Source organism: Lagenorhynchus albirostris, chromosome 11, assembly GCF_949774975.1.
Source record: "Lagenorhynchus albirostris chromosome 11, mLagAlb1.1, whole genome shotgun sequence".
NCBI lineage: Eukaryota > Metazoa > Chordata > Mammalia > Artiodactyla > Delphinidae > Lagenorhynchus > Lagenorhynchus albirostris.
Window position 1 is genome coordinate 3,516,665 of NC_083105.1, and position 19,373 is coordinate 3,536,037.

The window sequence follows — 19,373 nt, forward strand, 5'->3', positions numbered from 1 at the left end:
AGCCCCCCCTTCACTCGGAAGAAAACACTGGGAGTCCCTGTCTCTCCTGGGACCATGAGGCCCACCACTCCCACCTTTCAGGCCTCGTGCCCCACAAGCCTCTCCCCCCCTCAGCAGTGGTCACGCCGGCCCCCCTGGGCTTCTCCTCGGACACACCAGCATCGCCCCCGAACCAGGGCCTTTGCACGAGCTCACCCCTCTGCCTGGACGACTCTATCCCGGCCACCCAGGAGGCCTGTTCCCTCACCTGCTGCAAATCTTGCTCAAATGTCACCTGCTCTGTTAGAGCTTACCTGGTCACCTTATCATCCATGACACTATCCCCACGGCACCTGCCCCCAAAAGATCTATCCCACTTCCCTGCTCTGTGTTGATAGCAGTCATCACCTTCTGACAGTTAACTCTCTACTTAGCTTTTCTCGGGGGATTCCCTGGTGGTCCAGTGGTTAGGACTCAGCGCTTTCACTGCCAAGGGCCCTGGTCTGATCCCTGGTCGGGGGCTAAGATCCCACAACCCGTGAGGCACAACCTAACTTAGTTATCCTCTGCCTCTCCCACTCCGCTGTTAGCTCTGTGAGAGCACAGATTTTGGTCTGTTTTGTTCACTGATACATCTCTAGCACCTGGAACCATTACTGGCACATAATCTGGGTTAAACAAATATTTGCTGAATAAATAAATGATCAGACTCTCAAAACTGATCCAAGAGGCTTCTCTCCTTCTCATCTAAGAGAACAGGGTTAGGCCAAGCAAATATCCTCCTGTAGGTCACAACCACTTAGGTCTAATGCAACGCCCTAGGTTATATGTGCAGAAACTGATGGCCCTGGGGGCAGTATGAGGAAGGTGAAGGTCACAGAGAGATTAACAGAAAACGCTGGCTAAAACCTGGACCACCCAATTCCCAGTCAGACGTCTTTCCACCATATCACACATCCTGCCTCATCCAGAGAAGAAGCTTTTAAGAAAGCATCAACCAAACATATAATCTAAGGACCAGGGTGTGCACAGAATAGGGGGATCTACCAGCAAGACCACCTCGTGCGCTGTGAGCCCTTGGCCAAGTCACTCAGTCTCTCCAGGTTAATCTGGAAAACAGTTTGGATCAACCACCACTTACTGGTTTGGCAGTAACAATGCGAAGATGAGCAAGGCACACTCCCTAAACACGCAGAGCTCACCGGCTGGTGAAGAAAACAAGCGCTTTCCAACACTGGGTGTGACGCACAACGGGGTACTTTAGTCCAGACTGCATGAAAACAGGCCAGCCCTGACCAGGAGGTACACTGGAGGCGAGTTCTTGAACATCTTTAAAAAGTAAGCCCAGGGCTTCCCTAGTGGCACAGTGGTTAAGAGTCCACCTGCCGATGCAGGGGACGCGGGTTCGTGGCCCGGTCCGGGAGGATCCCACATGCTGCGGAGCAGCTGGGCCCGTGAGCCATGGCCGCTGAGCCTGCGCGTCCGGAGCCTGTGCTCCGCAACGGGAGAGGCCACAACAGTGAGAGGCCCGCGTACCGCCAAAAAAAAAAAAAAAAAAAAAAAAAATAAGCCCAGCAAGGACTTCCCTGGAAGTCCAGTGGTTAAGACTCCGCACTCACAATGCAGGGGCACGAGTTCCATCCCTGGTCAGGGAACTAAGATCCCACATGCACACAGCGAGGCCAAAAAATTAATAAATAAATAAGAAAAATAAAAAGCCAGGCAAAGGAGAGGGAAGGGAGGAAAAGAACATTCTGGCCACAGCTATGAAAGCATGAAACTGACAGAGGCATCACACAGCAGGTACAGCGAGGATCCTACAAGTCCATCAGCACCCGTGAGGCAAAGCTCAAAGCAGGGAGGGGCGGGAGATGGGGCTCAAGAACTGAGCGGGCTCAGGTCATAAAGGGCCTTAGACATCACGCAAAAGCACTTAAGCTTCTCGGCACGGCATTTCGGGGAAAACAACCAAGGGGCTTTAAACCAGCCTACCTCATCGAGTGTCAGAGTGTGCTTGGAGGACAGAGTGTGCTTTGTAAATTCTAAAACACCAGAGACACGAACATTTGCAGAGCGCCAGGAATAGCGCCTGGCAAACAGTAAGTGCTCGGTGAATAGCAGCCGCTACTGTCATAGGAATTGTTACTAAGGAATTACTAATTTTAAAGGACTGTGCTATACAAAAGAGCCTTTGCCAGTTCCATATTTTGCGGCGGGTGTGTTCTTCCTCCTTCTGAGTTTCTCCGGGTTGAAACCAAAACCACTCAAAACCAGTCAATCACGGGAACCGCTCAAAAGAGCTGGCACGACCGCTGGGAGCCAGCTGGGAGCTGCGGCACCGAGCTTGTGCAGGTAAAGACCAGGTACGCGGCCGGTGGCCACCACAGGGAGGTCATCTACTGACAGGGAAACGGGCACACCTTTGCGACTCCTCCTGGCGCCTGAAACGGCAGCACTGCCAGAGATGAGGCCACAGGAGGCGAGGGGCACGAAGTGGCTGTGCAGGCCTTTCCGGGCGAGCCGACCTCTCCTCCTCGCCCTGCCCTCTGCAGTGACAGCCTCCAGGAGGCCTCCAAGACTCCACTCCAAGTCTGGGACTATCACACGGGAACAGCTCTCAAAAAGGCCTAAGGCACAGCACGGTATCGGAGTCCAAGGAAAAAGCAAGGCTGTCTTTGGGAATGCAGGATTTCACAGAAGAAAGTTGAGGACAGTATTATTTTCCTGTGGCTGTCACAACAAATTACCACAAACTTAGCAGCTTAAGACAACAGAAATGTATCCTGTCACAGAGCTGGAGGCTACAGGTCCAAAGCCAAGGTGTGGGCAGGGCCATGCTCTCTCTGAAGGCTCTAGGAGAGGATCCTTCCCTGCCTCTCCTAGCTCTACTGGCTGCCAGGAGTCCTCAGCCTGCCTTGGTCTGTAAAGGCATCACTCCAGTCTGTCTCCATCTTCACATGCCATCTTCCCTGTGTCTGTCTCTCTGTGTGCAAATTTCCCTCTTCTTATAAGGACACCAGTCACTGGACTAGGGCTCACTCTAATCCAGTGTGACCTCACTTCTCATTTTAACTTGATTCCATCTGCAAATACCCTATTTCCAAATATGGTCACATTCACAGGGTCCGAGGACCTGAATGGGGGGGGGGGCACTACTGAACCCAATACAAGGACAAATACCCAAGAGACACAGTCATCAATCCAAAGGTTTATTCACCATTATAACTACACACAGGAGCTCGAGTATTCTCACACCTCAGCTGGTTGTTAAGAATCAGAATCTATTTAGACGGAGGAGGAACCAAAATCTCAATACCTAAAAACAACACACAAAAGTTCTACTGCCACGTGGCTCCTTTCCTTGCAGTCTGTGCTCTACAGCATGTGTTCCTGTCACTGCTAGGACCTCCTATTCTCTGCTATTCCAGAATTTTCACATCATCCTGGACCCTGACATTGGTTTTGATGAAACCTCTTATTGTTCTTCAGTCAACACAGTCCTAAGGACTTCCCTGGTGGCACAGTGGCTGGCTAAGAATCCTGCTGCCAATGCTGGGGACACAGGTTCAAGCCCTGGTCCAAGAAGAGCCCACATGTCGAGGAGCAACTAAACCCGTGGGCCACAACTACTGAGCCTGCGCTCTAGAGCCCGTGAGCCACAACTACTAACCCCGTGCACCACAACTACTGAGCCTGCACTCTAGAGCCCACGAGCCACAACTACTGAGCCCGCGTGCCACAACTCCTGAAGCCCACACGCCTAGAGCCCGTGCTCCACAACAAGAGAAGCCACCGCAATGAGAAGCGACACACCACAACGAAGAGTAGCCCCCGCTCGCCGCAACTAGAGAAAGGCTGTGCGCAGCAACGAAGACCCAACACAGCCGAAAATAAAATATAAATAAATAAATTTATTTATTTAAAGGAAAAAAAAAAACCCACCGTCCTACAGAGTAAAATAGGGTGCCTGGCCAACTTCAGTGACCCCCTCCAAAGTCGCTTTTCTGAGCAGTCAGGAACTCATACTGCTAACTCCCAGACCATTCTGAAAATTAAACCTTTCTGACTCGACACAGTGCATTCCAAAGTTTACAATTCTATCCCTCAAACAATAGTGTTTACTATGCAACACTTACGAATAAACTGTGCTTATGAATGATTCTACTTGGAGTTAAGACCACAATTCTTAATTTTCAGTATCTCAGACGTTAGTTTCCAAACTGAACAGTGTGTAGAAATCTTGTAGTTTGTTTGTCTCTAATCTATTTTCACCAGCAGCTGATTTTATCCTAGGTGTTTTCCCCGTCATGTCTCCCATGTTTCCTAGGGCCCTGGCTGGGCTGGGTGACACATCAATCAGAGGAGGACTTTGGAGTTGCACAGCTTCCAGGTTGCACCCAGGTCGCTGCAGGCACTTAACTAAAAAAAAAAAAAATTTGCTTCCTGCTGCTGACTCAAGACAGGAGTTGGCTTTGAAGCCAGAAAGTGGGAACGTGGAAATCCACAGGGAGCCTCAAGTATTCTTCCTCGCCCAGGGCAAAAGCAGCAACCCAGGAGAGAACGAGAACGCCAATCAAATGGGTCAAAACCACCACGCCCCCTGCAGAAACCGAGCTCGCCAGCGGACGCAGACTGCCCCGGCCACTTTCCTCACTCCACCAACTCCTCGCGGCTGGAGAAGAGTGGGTTCCTTGCAGCTTCCCCAGGGGGCCGAGGAGTTTCGCAGAAGAGAGCCTGCCGGTCTCGGGACAAGCCTGCCGGCAGCTCCTCCTCCTTTCTGGCCTCGCTCCTACGTGCAGCCACTGTCACCTCCCAGACCCCACGATCCGACCCCCAGGACACCCCGAGCAGTCTCCTCAGAGCTCAGGTCACCCCTCCCCAGACCCCGACTCCACCGCAGCCCAGCGGGCCGAAGCGCCCACCTGACCTCTGACCTCTGACCCCGACCCGGGTCCCCATCACACCCACCTGCCCGGGACCTTGCTGTTGCTGCGCTTCCAGAACTGCTTCCTGGCCCCGTCGCTGGCCATGGCCTCTCCTCATCCCTCAGACCCGCAGCCCCGACACCCCGAGGGCGGCCAACCCGCCCCGGCGGCCCTTTCCTGTACCCCGGGTGGCCCCCTCACTGATCCCGGGATTCCAGAGAGTAGAGCCGAGAGGCTCTTCCGCCTCCCTCCGGAAGTTGTAGCTCCGCGCACCCGGAAGTCCCGCCTCCGACCCAGGCGCGCGTGATGGACGCGGGGGAGCCTCACGTCACTAAAAGGCGTCTAAGGGGCGGTGCCGCGGAGGAAGCGCAGCTGCCGGGTCGTCCTTCTAACTGCCCTCTTCTTAGGCCTGGTGTCCGGCCCAGGGTTCTCCTACTGCGCGAAGCGGCAGGACAATGGTCCTAACCCGAGGGCGAGGCGACGCGGAGACCGAAAGCACCCCGCTGCGGGTGGTGGTCGAGGAGGTGTCTGTCGCCCGCACTGCTAGGGATCGGTAAATACCAAGTGGCTGACTTACCGCTGCAGTCAGTGCAGCCAGGTGAGAACCATGAGGAAGTGGTCCGGGCTTGTGAGGGGCACGGGTGGTGGGGTCCGGGGAGGGGGCAGGTGGGTCGGGGAAGGAGGGGGTTGGCAGGCTTCGGCTGAAGCGTGAAGATTCCCCCACCGGAGCCTTGGCCGCGGGCGGCTGTCGGCGCTTGAAACGTGCAGGTAAAATACACCCAGGACTTCAGTACCGAAGAAGGAATGATGACGCTGATTTTTATGTTGAGTACATGTTGAAGTAAGATATTTTGTGTATTGGATTCAATAAATGTATTGCTAAAATTATTTTCACATTCCTTTTTTTCAAAGTAGCTACCAGAAAAGTAGAAGTTACGTATGTGGCTGCATTATATTTCTGTCGGCGGTAGACCTAACCCGAGAGGTCAGGGGCCGGCATTTCAGAAGGGAGCGCAGTGCGGCTTTGGGGAGCCGCTTGACAGACGCGTGCCAGTTCTTGATGATGTTTTCGGATTAAAGTTTTCCGTGCCTCCTCACTTACGATAAGTAACACTTGCTGTACGCAGGGTATTGTGCTAGGTACTTTACGTGTATTATCTCAGTCGTATGCCAACCAGCGCCTCAGTAAAGGCCACCCCCGGCCCTCAGAGCAGAGTGCGTGGCTCTCTCAGATCCCTTGCAACACTGAGTTTTCTATCCTGTCTTGTAGTAGCAGAGGCTTCCCGCAGCCCTTGTCCCTGCCCTGGAACATTTACTGCCTGTCTTTCTTCCCACGGAGCCCGTAGGGTACTGCAAGATACTGCTGGGCGGGTGAGACCTGTGCCTTCTGCTTCTACAGCTAACACAGTAAGCGTTTGTTAAACGGATGACAAGCATGGGAGCTCTCCAGGGATCCCCTTCTGTCACAGCCACAGAATCTCCCTGAGGTGATTGCAGTGGGTCCTCGGGGAATCCCCTGCTGACAGAACCTCAGTAGACGCTCAGGGCTACGATGCTGCACAGCCTCAGGAACTGTCCCGGCATCCTGTCCTTTCATGACCTCAGTGAATCTCCAGCGATGTCCTGATAAAGCCTCAGTGGACCTTAGGGACCCCTTCCTGGACATAGCCTCAGGAAGCCTCCTGGGATCCTTGGCTAGTGGGGCTCAGGAAGGCCCCAGGGATCTCTTCCCAGTATACGGCCCGGGGCCTCCCCAGAGGTCTTCCTCAGCGATCAGCTCCTGACAGCCTCAGGGATGCCCTGCCGACAGGGGATTTTCCCCAGCTCAATTTAGCTTCTTGCAAGAATCAGTGAGTGGGGTCGCAGCAGAACCAAGATAGTAGCGTTTAGAAAGGGAAGATTGACAGCAGTCAGCGAGCGACTGATTGGATGTAATTATAACATCTTAGGTTTGGTTGCTCCCCATAGCTTACCTAATGCTTTCCTGTCTCCTGTCTCTTAGGGGAGGGAGTTAGTTACAGGGAGACTAAGATTGACTCGAAGGCTTCAAGACTATCTGAGCAAAGGATTACTAGTACCACCGACGGAAACCTCAAAGCAAGCAGTGCGCCTGTTTGCAGCCAGGTTTATGGTTGGTTTAGGACATGTTGGGTTTGAGGTCGGCTGTCAGGCCTCAGCCAAGCACTAGGTTAGAGGACATATTGGTCTCCAGGTGAGGAGACGGGGTTACACAGGGGAGGACAGGCCAGGGCGAAGTCCCAAGACCGGTGGGGCGGGCATAGGTCAGCATCAAGAGCGACGTAATCAAAAAACATAGTCAAGTATGGAATCTCCAGAAATGGGTTCAGGCGGGGGGGTGTGGTAGAGATGGGTGTGAGGGAGTATCTGGAAGAAGGCCAGTCGTGTAAGCCGGAGTCCTGCAGAGGTAGAGTTGAGGAACGGGACCCACGCAGGAGTCAAACAGGACGTGTGCATGAGCACAGAGAGTGAATGAGTGAGCCTTCATAAGAGGCTTCCTTTCACTGAGATTCAGGCTACTGTAAAAACCAAGGACATACCATTTCACGCTTAACAAACAATTTAAAAATCTCTCAGTGCCAAAATCGATGAGGGTGTGGACTTATGAGCAGTACATAAATCAGTGCACCGATTCACTGCCGGTGGGAGCATAAGTTCATCCAGTCACTTTGGACAGCCGTCTAGCAATTTCTTGTAGTTAAAGGTGCGCATACCTTACAAGCCAGGTGTGTACCCTAGAGCCACGCGCCTGTGTGCAAAGACAGGAACTGTTCATTGCAATGTTGCTCCTGGGGAAAGCTGATCAATTACACGTAGTTATCTGGAGAATGCTACAGGATAGTAAAAAGGAATGTTACCCACATGTCAACATGAATGGATTTCACAAGCAATGATGAGTGAAAAAAAGTTGAATGTGAATGCATGTAGTATGATACCACTTAATTCCCTTTTTTTAGAGTAAAAAAATACTAAAAGCTAAATTCAGGAGTGTGGTTGCCTCTGGGTGTTGGTGGGGACTTTGATCAGTGAGGAATTTACAGAGAGTTCAGTTGTTTTATGCTTTATTTCTTAAGGCAGATGGACTGTGTTCAGGTGTTTGTTTTATTCTTTATGACTTTTTGCATGTATAAATTGTTTCATAATACATGAAAATGTAATTACGGAACTCTCACCCTGTTATGCACTGAGCTACCTCAAGCGCTTTTTGGAAAAGGCAAGCATAAATGCTGCAGTAATGAAGGAACAGCGCTGAGGCTTGGAGGAGTCAGGTCCACTGTTAGGTTTGTAGCTATTGTTTCAGGTTGAGTAGCTATGACGGGACAAAATGCAACCCGGAACGTCGTTGCCGAAGCCAGGGGACAAGAGGAAACTGGGTGCTGCCTAACAGGTGGGGGTTAAGGATGGCAAGATCTGTGGTGCAGGCTGGGTTCCCCAGGAAGCAGATTGTGAGGCAGATATTTCCATGCAGATGGCTTACTGGGGAGAAGTTAAACTGGGAGGGGCTACAGTGGAACATGGGGCCAACCCCGAAGGATGGCCCCCAGAGATGTCTTGAGATGAGCCGGTGGAGCCTTTGCACAGCTGCATGGACGAGTCACTGAATGTGGGCTGCCCCCTGAGAAGGTGCGTAACCTCGGGAGAGGAAGTGCCTTCTGCCGAGGTCAGGTCCCAAGGAGGCGCTTATCTCCAAGCCATCAGCAGCCAACGCTGCCAGCAACTGAGGGGAATGAGAGCCTTCGCCTTCCAGGAGGAGTCTGGGCCGTGTGACGCAAGCGCGTCTGCGGCAGCCCGCCCTCTGCCCCACGCAGATCTGCTGGCTTCACGTAAGTTCACCGTCTAGGAAGGCGCCTCCAGGATTCTGGTTGGTCCCTTCTCTGGAGAAACTGCCAAGAGGAAGGTTGGCGACGTGATCCTGGAGCCGCAGCAGTCACCGTCCCTCCACCATCACCTGTTGTAGACGCCCTCCCGCTGCCAACACTAACCCTGCCCCTACCTGGTAGCACCTCTGCTGCTCTAGGTCACTTACCTGTTGGAGTGACCCAGGCTCTCATCCTAGAGGCCTCGGAGCCGCTGGCCACTGACGGTGCCCCCCTCAGGCCGTGGCTGCTCTACTCGCCCACATGCCATTAATGCTGGTCAGAGAAACACCCCAGTGGCTCATGTAGGTGCCACACGTGACCTTGCTGCCCTCACCACACAGGAGCACCCCTGCCTCCCCCATGGTGAGGAGACCCCTCTCCTTGCTTGCTAGTTTCCTGGCACAAGGAGCCCCCAGTGAGTGAACTTAAAGTTCAGTGAGACTCTCGCTGTGTCCTTTTCTGAAAGCATTCCTACTCTGGGATTCGGCACCTCTAGAAGAGGCCAGAATGGTGAGAACAGGAAACACAAATCCCCCTGAGAGTGATGACAGTCAGGGCCCCCTGCTACCCCTGGCTCCTGCACCCACGCCTTCACTTGGAGGGGCCACGGCACCATGCAGGGCCGACACCACGTCTTGAAGGGCGGCACCCCAGGTTTCATCGCTCTGTCAGGGCGCAGCCTCGGTGGGGCGCGGAGCCATGTGCTCACTACCACCACCTCCTCGGCTGTAAAGTGGGACCCTTGGGCCAGTGCAAGGCTGTGCACGGTTTCCTGTGGATGCATCGAACAGTCTGAGACCCACACATGGGATATATGTGTTCCAATCATACACAAACGGAGACCAGACCAGAAAATTCCCTGAGCAGACAAAACCAGTTTAGTCACACAAGCAAAGCTCAATTTAGCTTATTTTCCAAGACAAGCGAGGCGAACGTGACCTGGGTCACTTCTTGTTTATTCTTCTGCGAATCATAAGCGAAACTTAAATTGTTCCCCAAAATTGATATGAGGAAACCACTAACCAGTTCCTTTCATTTAACAAAATTGTAACCAATCACTGTGAAGAATAAACACTCACTGCCTCCAGACTATGTAAGCTGCTTTATAGCATACTGTGAGCCTCATTCCACGTGGTCACGGGGCACCTCTGCTGGCCCGCTTGGATCACCTACCTGCCACCCTTGAACCAATCTGTGTGGCCTGGAAATGCCACAGCAGCCTGGTCAGTGAGCATGCCCCTTTGTAGCTAGCCGTGGAGGCGTGGCCTGGGCGCTGGGGAGAGACCTCAACACCTCCTGCCGTACCAGCACCACCTAAAGCAGGGGCCATCTGACAGAAACTGATTTGACGACCTAAATGTGCTGCTTGGTTTGTCATTACATTGTTAATTGGACAAAATATATGCCATGTCTGATAACAGTATTAATACACGGAAATCTTATAAATGAGGAAGTAGAAGACCCCAAGGGGGAACAGCCTGATTTCGTAATTAAGTATATATTTTAAATATATACATCAAAGGACATATTCAAAGAGGAAATACAAGCGGTAAATGAACAAATGAAAATGGGACTTTTTTTTTTTTTTTTTGGCTGTGTTGGGTCTTTGTTGCTGCACGCAGGCTTTCTCTAGTTGCAGCAAGCGGGGGCTACTCTTCGTTGCAGTGCACAGGCTTCTCATTGCGGTGGCTTCTCTTGTTGTGGAGCACAGGCTCTAGGCTCACAGGCTTCAGTAGTTGTGGCACGCAGGCTCAGTAGCTGTGGTACACGGGTTTAGTTGCTCCGCGGCATGTGGGATCTTCCCGGACCAGGGCTCGAACCCATGTCCCCTGCATTGGCAGGCGGGTTCTTAACTACTGTGCCACCAGGGAAACCTGAAAATGGGACTTTTTAGTGGTTTTTTAAGTAAAAAAATAAACACCACTTATCAATAGACCGGCAAAGATGGAAAGGATGATGTGAATCACAGTGCCAGGAAGTGGTGTTGGTGGGAGTGTAAACAGGTGGGTGTCCCATAGGCGAAGTACAAGTTCACAAGATGAAGCAAAAGCCCTGTGCATACACATATGCTTTGATGCTCCAACTACTCTCCTAGGAATTTATCCTAAGGAAATTGTTGGACAAATGAACGAAGATACATACATGCTCTGACATTACTGAAAACAGTAAAAAGTTGGAAACAATCTAAATGTCCCGCTGCAAATGAAACGGGTTAAATGAATTATGAGACAACCAGTGTAACACAGTACAGCCATTAAAAATGGTGACCTCCATCTTCATTTTTTTTAACGAGGTTCACAATTTATTGTTAAGTGTTGAGAGTCAGGTTACAAGTTTTATTGGAAAAAGTTTAACGTGTAGACCCAAAAAAAAAATTCTAGAAGGTCATTGGGTCAGTTAAGATGTTTCCGGATGAAGAAAACATGATTCAGCTGATTTAAACACTAAAGGGGAGTGATTGGTTCAGTGCCTAGAAAGTCCAGGTACGAGAAAGGCTTTTGACACGGTCCAATGCGGGCTGCAGACCCATTTCTCTGCAGTGGTCTGGATTCTGTCCCCCTTTGTGGGCAGACTTGGTCTCAGGCTGGCTTCCCTCATAGGCACAGCTTGGCTGCCAGCAGCCACCAGGGCCACAGGCGTCCTTGTTCACAGCCAGGGGAGTGAGAGAGAGTTCTGTTTCCCAGAGCTTCACTCCAATGGCGCCATCCCTGAACCCATCACAGTGGCCAGGAGAATGCCTGCACCGCCCAGCTGAGACTTAGCTGCCCGCTCTTCCTTAAGCAATCCCTTGGTAAAGGAGGGTAGCCTTACTCTGCACTTCCTGGGATTTGTGTTCAAATTTTTTTTTACCGATAGGGAAAATAAAGTAGGAAGACCCCTGCTATAAACTGCTCTATTTCTACGTAATGTTTTATAGCCAAATATAAGTAACTGTCACCTATATCCTGCTAAGCTGCAAAAAAACACCTCCACCCTCCTGCCTGCCCTGCTGTCCTGCTCTGCGCCAGCCAATGGGAGTGTTCCCGTGTCACACCTGGGTTGCTCACTGTCTCTCCGAAAGAGGTGCGGTCTGGACGCCATTCCCCAAGCAGTGTCTGAGCCCACCCTTGCTCACTGCGGCTGCTCAGAACATTTGCTGGTTGAATGGACGGCTGTGGAGAGGCTGACACCCTGCACGGCGCTCCCTCCAGTACTCCCACACCCCCAGAGGAAGGTGGAGGCTGGGAGAGGCTGGTGGGCTGACGAGTCTGCCTCCCGGATCCAAGATTGGGGTGAACGTTACACTCCAGAAACTTCAATCTGATCAGATACACGGGGAGGAAAGGCAGTCGGGAGGAGAAGAGCCTAGCCAGGACAGGCACAAAACGCTCTGAGGGCACTGGGAGCAGGGCAGTGTTGTTGCTGTCCTTTACATCCAGATGCTTAGTGGCCCAGAACAAAACTAAAATTCCGGAATCCAGTCTTCATCCGCCCAGTTCTGTGATTCCAGCAACAAGCCCCAAGGCTCAGGGATGCACCGTGGGGTCTGCACTGGCCACTCCTCACCATCCTCCCGCTTCCTGGATGACCTGCAGGTGTGACTGGTTCTCCCAGAGAAGGGCGGTGGCTGCCCAGCCAGATCCCCCGGGACATCGCAGGCGGCTGGGGACCAGCCCTTCTGGGGCAGTTAGACTCACTAGTGATGGATCTGTAGGCAGCCCCAGGGCACAGCTGCTGTGAAGTGACCCTATAGCACCACCCAAGGGACTTCTGCACACTTCAGTCCCTCCATCACTGCATGTCCCAGGGCAGGGCTGGGCAGGGCGCAGACTGGACCTGGGGTGGAGGAGAGGAGCCCCAGGGGACAGCCCCAGGGCGGGCCTCTGTGCAGGAATCCCCGGTCCACCTCCTGGAGCAAAGCAGGCACAGTCCTTCCCAGCTCTCCCCTGGCTTCCCATGTCCATCCCTCCCCCTCCACACCCAGCCTCCAGATCTTCCCAGACCCGGGGAAGCAAAGAGATTCTGCTGGAGGCTAATTTCCTCCGTGCAGCATTTTCCAGCCGTCTCTAGATGGCGCAGAAGGAAGTAAAGATTTGGGCCACCCGGCAGGCCAGGGATAAGCCGGGGGCAGAAGTAAGGAGCCTATGAGGCTGCTTGGGGTGGTACCTAGTCAGGAGGAATGCATCCATATTTGAAGTGAGATGCCTGGACAGAGTTCCGGGCGCCCTTACCAAAATCCTCCCTGTCTTCCCAGGTCCAGCAACCTGCTCTGTGTCCCTGGCATAGGGGCAGCCCCGGAGCCCAAGGCTGGACACAGCCCACCCCGGCCTTTAACACTAGGCAGCATGTGGAGGGTGGTGGCCGGCAGGGCAGAAGCCCAGGCCAGCAAAGGTGGGCAGAGAGGGGTCTCTGGCAGGAGTCCATGATGGCAGGCGCCCTCCCAGCTGATGGGCCTGGCGACACTCTCTGGGCCCCAATGCTGCCTGCGGTGCCTCCTCTGCGCCCCTCTTGGCTGCAGTTGGTGAGCTCCTGCGGCGCGCTGTCTGTGCACGCCAGCTCTGCTCCGTCCCCATCGCTCGGGCTGCGGGGACTCGGGGGCTTTCTGGTGCCCCCCTGCCCCCGTCCCAGGGCCTGGAACACTTTCACCCCTTTCTCCGAGGCCCAGTAAATCTTGGCCATGGCAGGATTTGCTCAAAGGGAGAGGACTTGCTCCCCATCCAGGCTCCATGGCTTATAAATACCAGTCTAGGAGAAGCATCTCCCCTTGGGCAGGAGCTGGCTTGCTAGGACAGGGAAGGGAGGGAGGGGGGAAGATGCCCGAGCAAGTCCCAGTTCTCTCGGGCCTCGCCTTCCCGGTCTATAAAATGGTGTCATAATCCCCACCCTCATGCCTCACAGGGTTCTTCTTAAGATCAAGGGAGAAGGGAGGGAGCTGGAAGGAAGAAGTGGGGGCAGGGAGGGAGGGAGAGTGAAGGGGAGCTGCTGAGCTGCTGAAGGGCGGCCTGCTGCGCCCTCAGCTCCACATCGCCCTGCATCCCAGCATCCCTGCTCTGGGCTCCCAGCCAAGGCGGGGTACTGAGCGCCTGTCAAGCCTGGCCAAGTGCGGCCACGCCCCCTCCCAGCCCGCGCCCCTGCTTCCTCATTTCCTCGGTCACCGCTGTCAGCCACTGACCCCAGACGCTCCTCCACGGCTGCCTGCCTCGGCCACACCCTGCGTCCACCGGGCCGGGCGTCCTGCCCATGGCCTGGAAGGGCCTGTGGGAGCCGAGACGGGCCTGAGAGACGGGCCTGAGTCACCGCACCCACAGGCCGCCCAGGTGGGACGGATGAGGAGCCCGAGGGCAGAAATTGGGAAGAGAGACTGGGCGTGTTTCCCCCAGAGGAGGAATCTGAGCTTCCTCACGCTAACCACCCACAGAGGTGGCGCCCGCCTTCCTGAGCCCTGCCCCCAGGCCCCCTCCAGCACCCCGCCATCCTGGACGCCAGGACCCACATCCTGCCGAGCCCCCAGAGCTCCCCCAGCTCCTCTCCCCTCACCTCCTGTGTCCCTCTGAGTCATGGGCATCGCACGCTGTGTGCGGCCAGAGAGGTGGCCCCAACCCTGTGTGACCTGGACACATCCCAGCCCCTCTCTGGGCCTCACATTCCGCATCTGTGAAATGGGCGTGATAACCACACAGGCTCTTCAAAGGAGACAACACGTGGGCAGTTGCCTTGAGGAGCAAGCATCGCATCAGCGTCAGGGATTTTGATCAGTTTGGGGGCCCAGGTGGGCCTGCCTCGGGGTGGGGCCTCCAGCACTCAGGAGGTGCTCTGTGAACACTGGAGAAATCAGTTTCCAGGACCCTGAAGCCCCTCCCACTTCTCAACTACAGCCCAGACTGACTTTCCTCTCAGGCTACACCCAGGCCTGCAGCCCACCAGGAATTCCTGCCCTGGCCGTGAGGGTGGCCAGTGGGGGTCGGAAATCAGCTGGCCCTGACTGGCGGGCCCCTTGCCCCCAGGGCGGAGGTGGCTGCCTGGCAAAGGAGCATCCTTTAAACGTCTTCCTATAGATCTGAGTTCACATTGTGACTCGTGGTCATGCCAGCCTCAGCCTGTTTCCTTATTGGAAGAGGAAGAGGGTAATGAAGGGGTGAATTTTTTTCTGCAGAGTGTAAACAGGAAACAAGGCAAGCTCTGTGTACCTGGCCTCAGCCCTCTCCTACTACCTGCTCCCAGGGAGGTCACAGGGTACAGAGAAAATAGCAGACAGAGGGCCGTGTGCCTGGGGCCAAGAATGTGCTTGGGAGCCTTGGACTGTCAGAGGCCAGGGGATGGGGGCACCTTCGAGTCCTCACTTCTGCACCCGCCTTTGCGGATGGGCAACTCAAGGCCCAGAAACCAGCGATATATCGAAGGCTGAGCTGGATTCAGCCCCAGCGTCCCAGACTCCCCAGCTAGCATCGTTTCTGCCACCCCTCCACCCTTGACAGGAAGCAGTCCCCCAAAGGGGAGGAAGGACAGAAGACAGTGGGCTGGAAAGGTGATGGGAATGGTCCAAGGTCACCTGGGAGGCTGGCAGAGCAGCCTGGAACAGAAGAGGTCCCTCAGCCCCTAGCCAGGGGTCTCTGCCCACACCAGCTGCTGTGGGTCCAAGACGCCAGAGTTCCGAATGGACAGAAAGGCGGAAACTAGCTCCCAGCAGCAGGGACCCGGCACCAGCTCTGTGCCAGGCCCCGTCCATGCATCTACTCCTCAGCCGGCCTCTAGGGCTGCGCGGTGAGCAGGTGGCCCCCAGGCCCAGGTGCAGAGCACGTTCAGGGCCTAGACCCCGGGCTCTGGGTGGGACAGAGCGAGGCGGGACCCCACCTCGACTCGCTGGGCAGTGCAAGGGCCACCAGCATCCAGATAACCTGGGGAGTGTGTGGAACATGCAGAATCTCACCTCCATCCCACCCCCAATTGACGGAATCAGGATCTCTGGTGTCTGTGCCTCCCCTGCCCCCAAAGGCTCTCGCCCTTGGCCTGTGGACAAGCAAGAGGCAAAGCTGGGTGTGTTCCCAGGGGAGGGGACATCCTCACAGCCCCTCCCACCAGTGGAGGAACATTGCGAGTGGGATTTTCCATGACCCTCCAGGGTCTGTCCTCAGGGACGCTCTGGTGGATATGCCGGCCCCGGCTCACGAGCAGCTGCGCCGCCCGTTCTATTTCTGCTCCAGGCCTAAATGAGGTCACCTAACCGGTGCTGCCTTAGGTGAGCCCAGCTGGAGAACTCAGGGGCCCAGGGGCCCAGCTGCCCAGCTCCAAGCCTAGGGAAGCCTGGGAAACCCGGATCGGGACAGCCCAGGGTGGCCACCCGCCTAAAACGGAAAGATTTGCCCGGGTGTGGGGCGTCGAGCGCCAAAACCAGGGCATGCCAGACAGGCCGGGAGGGGTTGGTCCCCAGGAGCAGCTGGGACAGACGATCCTGGCGAGCCTGCTCTGCGGGGCGAGCTCCTGACCGAGCTGGTGGTTGGCTGCTCCGAGGTGAGAAAGGCGGGGGCTCCTGGCCATCACGGAAGCCCAGTCCCCCAGCCGCAAAGCCCACCGCTGGGGCCAGCGGTGCAGCAGCAGGCCCAGGACGGGTGCTCCATTCAGGCCGCGGAGCCAGGCTGGGACCTCCCAAGCGTCTGATGGCCCAAGATGCAGGCCATCGCAGCAGGAATGCTCAGAAGCGACTCCTAAGAGCTTCTCCCAGAGCTGCCTCAGGTTCCTCATCGCCTCCCTTAAAGCCAACCTCCAAAACCTGTGGCCAAAACCACACCAGAAGAAGCACGTGCTGCGTGCCCGGCACTGGGCCGGATACTTCGCGCTTCCTCTTACTGTCTGAACTGACACAGAGCCCTTACAGTGCCCCACGTGCTCTGCGTTTGTGATACTACCTAGACCTCACCGCATCCCAGGAGGTGGGCTTTAGTACCTGCATTTGCAGAGGAAGAAACCAAAGCACTGAGAAATCTAGTGATTTGTCTAAGGCAGTGGTTCTCTATGGGGGGGACATTCAGCAATGTCCGGACATTTTGGATTGTCACAACCGGGGTGGCTCCTGGCCTCTGCTGGGTAGAAGCCAGAGATGCTGAACACGCTACAGTGCACAGGGCAGCCCCACCACAAAGAATGAGCCGCCCAATGTCAGTGCCAAGGTGCAGAAACCGGGTCCAAGGTTCGCAGCTCCTCCCAGGCAGAGTGCAGATTTGAACCCTGAGGCCTGGGCCACTTTGCTCTACTCTCATCACACCGTGAAATCGGTGCGAAATCCAAGGCCCGGGTAGGCGAGGGCAAAGTCTCAGAGCTAGCACAGGTGGGCCTGGGGCTCCCTGAGGCCACCCCGACCGGAGCCCCTCCCACCTCTCTGGTTGGGCCATCGCACCTTCCTTCAGGGCCTCCTCCTACACCACCCCGCCCTCACCTGTGGTGGGGGACCACACAAGTCCTCACCCAGCAGGGAGCCTTCCAAGAGGGGAAGGGGCACTGCTGCAATGAGGCGGCATGGTTGGCGTAGTCCAGCATTGTCCCCGGTCACGAGGACGTGGGGCCCCTGCTCCCGGCCCCCTCTCTCTTGCACCGCACGGATCCACTCCTATCTGTTCACCAAGGAGTCTGGACACGACCTCCAGCCCAGACGCACGCACACAGCTGCCTGCCGATGTCCCACAGACATCGCTCCTCCCATGTCCTCCCACCCATGTGACAGGCACCCACCCACCCAGACACAGGGTGCAGCCAACCTAGATCCTTCTGTCTCCATGCCCCCCGTATCCTGTCAATCACCGTGCCCGTCATTTCTGCCTTTTGACCACCTTGACCGGAATCCATGTGTCTCTACTTTTGCTGCCATGGCCATGCTGGGGACACCCTACTCTCCCTTGTGGGCAGCTGCAGGAGGAATCAGTTTTAATTGTGGTCAAATACGCAATAACAGGGACTTCCGTGTCGGTCCGGTGGTTAAGACTCCACACTTCCATTGCAGGGGGCATGGGTTCTATTTCTGGTCAAGGAACTAAGATCCCACATGCCCAAAAAAAAAAACCACAACAACACAACAAAACAAACAGAACGCATAACATGAAATTTACCATTTGAACCCTTTAAAAGTGTATGACTCAGTGACATCTAGGACCTTCACGATGTTGGGCAACTATCACCTCTATCTAGTCCCAGAGCATTTCTCCCAAAAGGAAACCCTGGAGCCGTCAGCAGTGACTCCCCATTCTCCCCTCCCCAGCCCCCACCAACCACTCATCTATTTTATGTTCCTTGTGGATTTGCCTTTTCTGGACATCTCATATCAGCGGATCACACACTATGTGGTCTTTTGTGTCTGGCTTCTTTCACTTAGCATAATGTTTTCAAGGCCCGTCCATGTTGCATCAGTACTTCAGTCCTTTTTATGGCTGAATAATATTCCACGGTACAGGTATGCCACATTTTGTTTACCCATTTATCTACTGATGTACATTTGCGTCATTTCCACCTTTCGGCTATTGTGAGTAGTGCTGCTATGAACATAAGTGTACAAGCATCTGTTTGCGTCCCTACTCTCAGATAATTGCCAGGTCATAGGGAAACTCTATGTTTAACTTCCTGAGGAACAGCCAGACTCTTTTCCACAGTGGCTTCCCCATTCTACATTCCCACCAGCACTGTACGGGAGTCCAGTTTCTCCATAGCCACGCCAGCACTCATGATTTTCCGTTTTTTTAATGATAGCGTCCTAGCAGATGTAACGTGGTATTTCATTGTGGGTTTCATTTACATTTCTCTGAAGACTCATGATATTGAGAATCTTTCCATCTGTTCACGGGTCATTTGCAAATCTTCTTCGGAGAAATGTCAACATAGGTTTGATGATCAGCTTGCCCATGATTCGTTATGTGGTGGTTGTTTCAGATCTCAGTCCTGCCATGATGACTGTGGCCTTGTGAAAGCCTTTTTACAGAGCCCAACATCAGACTCTGGAGCTGGTGCTTTCTGGGAACCTGACTCAACACAACCTCACACATGTGTCCTGCTGCTCCTCCCCTACCAGTGGCAGACATCACCAGTCAACCACAGCACTTGAAAGGCCAGAGATTTTTTTTTTTTTTTTTTTGCGGTACGCAGGCCTCTCACTGTTGTGGCCTCTCCCGTTACGGAGCACAGGCTCCGGACGTGCAGGCCCAGCGGCCATGGCTCACGGGCCCAGCCGCTCCGCGGCATGTGGGATCCTCCCGGACCGGGCCACGAACCCGTGTCCTCTGCATCGGCAGGCGGACTCTCAACCACTGCGCCACCAGGGAAGCCCCGAAAGGCCACAGATTTATTCACTGGGCCCCAGAGACTGGGCAATTGGATTGGGTTTCTGCCCTGGAGGAGCTCATTCAAGAGGAGAAGAAAAAGAAATGAATGGACCTAGGTTTTCAGATGCTGAGGCAGGAGTCTATACTGGGGACAGTGGGCCCTAAGGAGGGTGGGGCTGGACCCAAGGGGGCACAGAGGCAGTGGATGGAATTTGGGGGGGGCTGGTAAATAACATCCCTCCCACATTCTGAACCAAGTGAGAGACAAGACACGGAAGTCAAACAGAGGTCAAACTGTCATCTTTAAAAAA

General features: G+C 54.6%; 1 protein-coding gene across 1 annotated transcript in view; it reads right to left on the reverse strand.

Annotated features, from left to right (window-relative positions):
- Positions 1–5,166, reverse strand: part of TBC1D22A (TBC1 domain family member 22A) — a 319,915-nt gene extending 314,749 nt beyond the window's left edge. The window contains exon 1 of the mRNA XM_060165087.1: positions 4,948–5,166. Coding sequence (XP_060021070.1) covers positions 4,948–5,009 — 62 coding nt within the window. The 5' untranslated portion in view covers positions 5,010–5,166. The remainder of the gene's footprint in view (positions 1–4,947) is intronic.
- Positions 5,167–19,373: the final 14,207 nt, after the last annotated feature.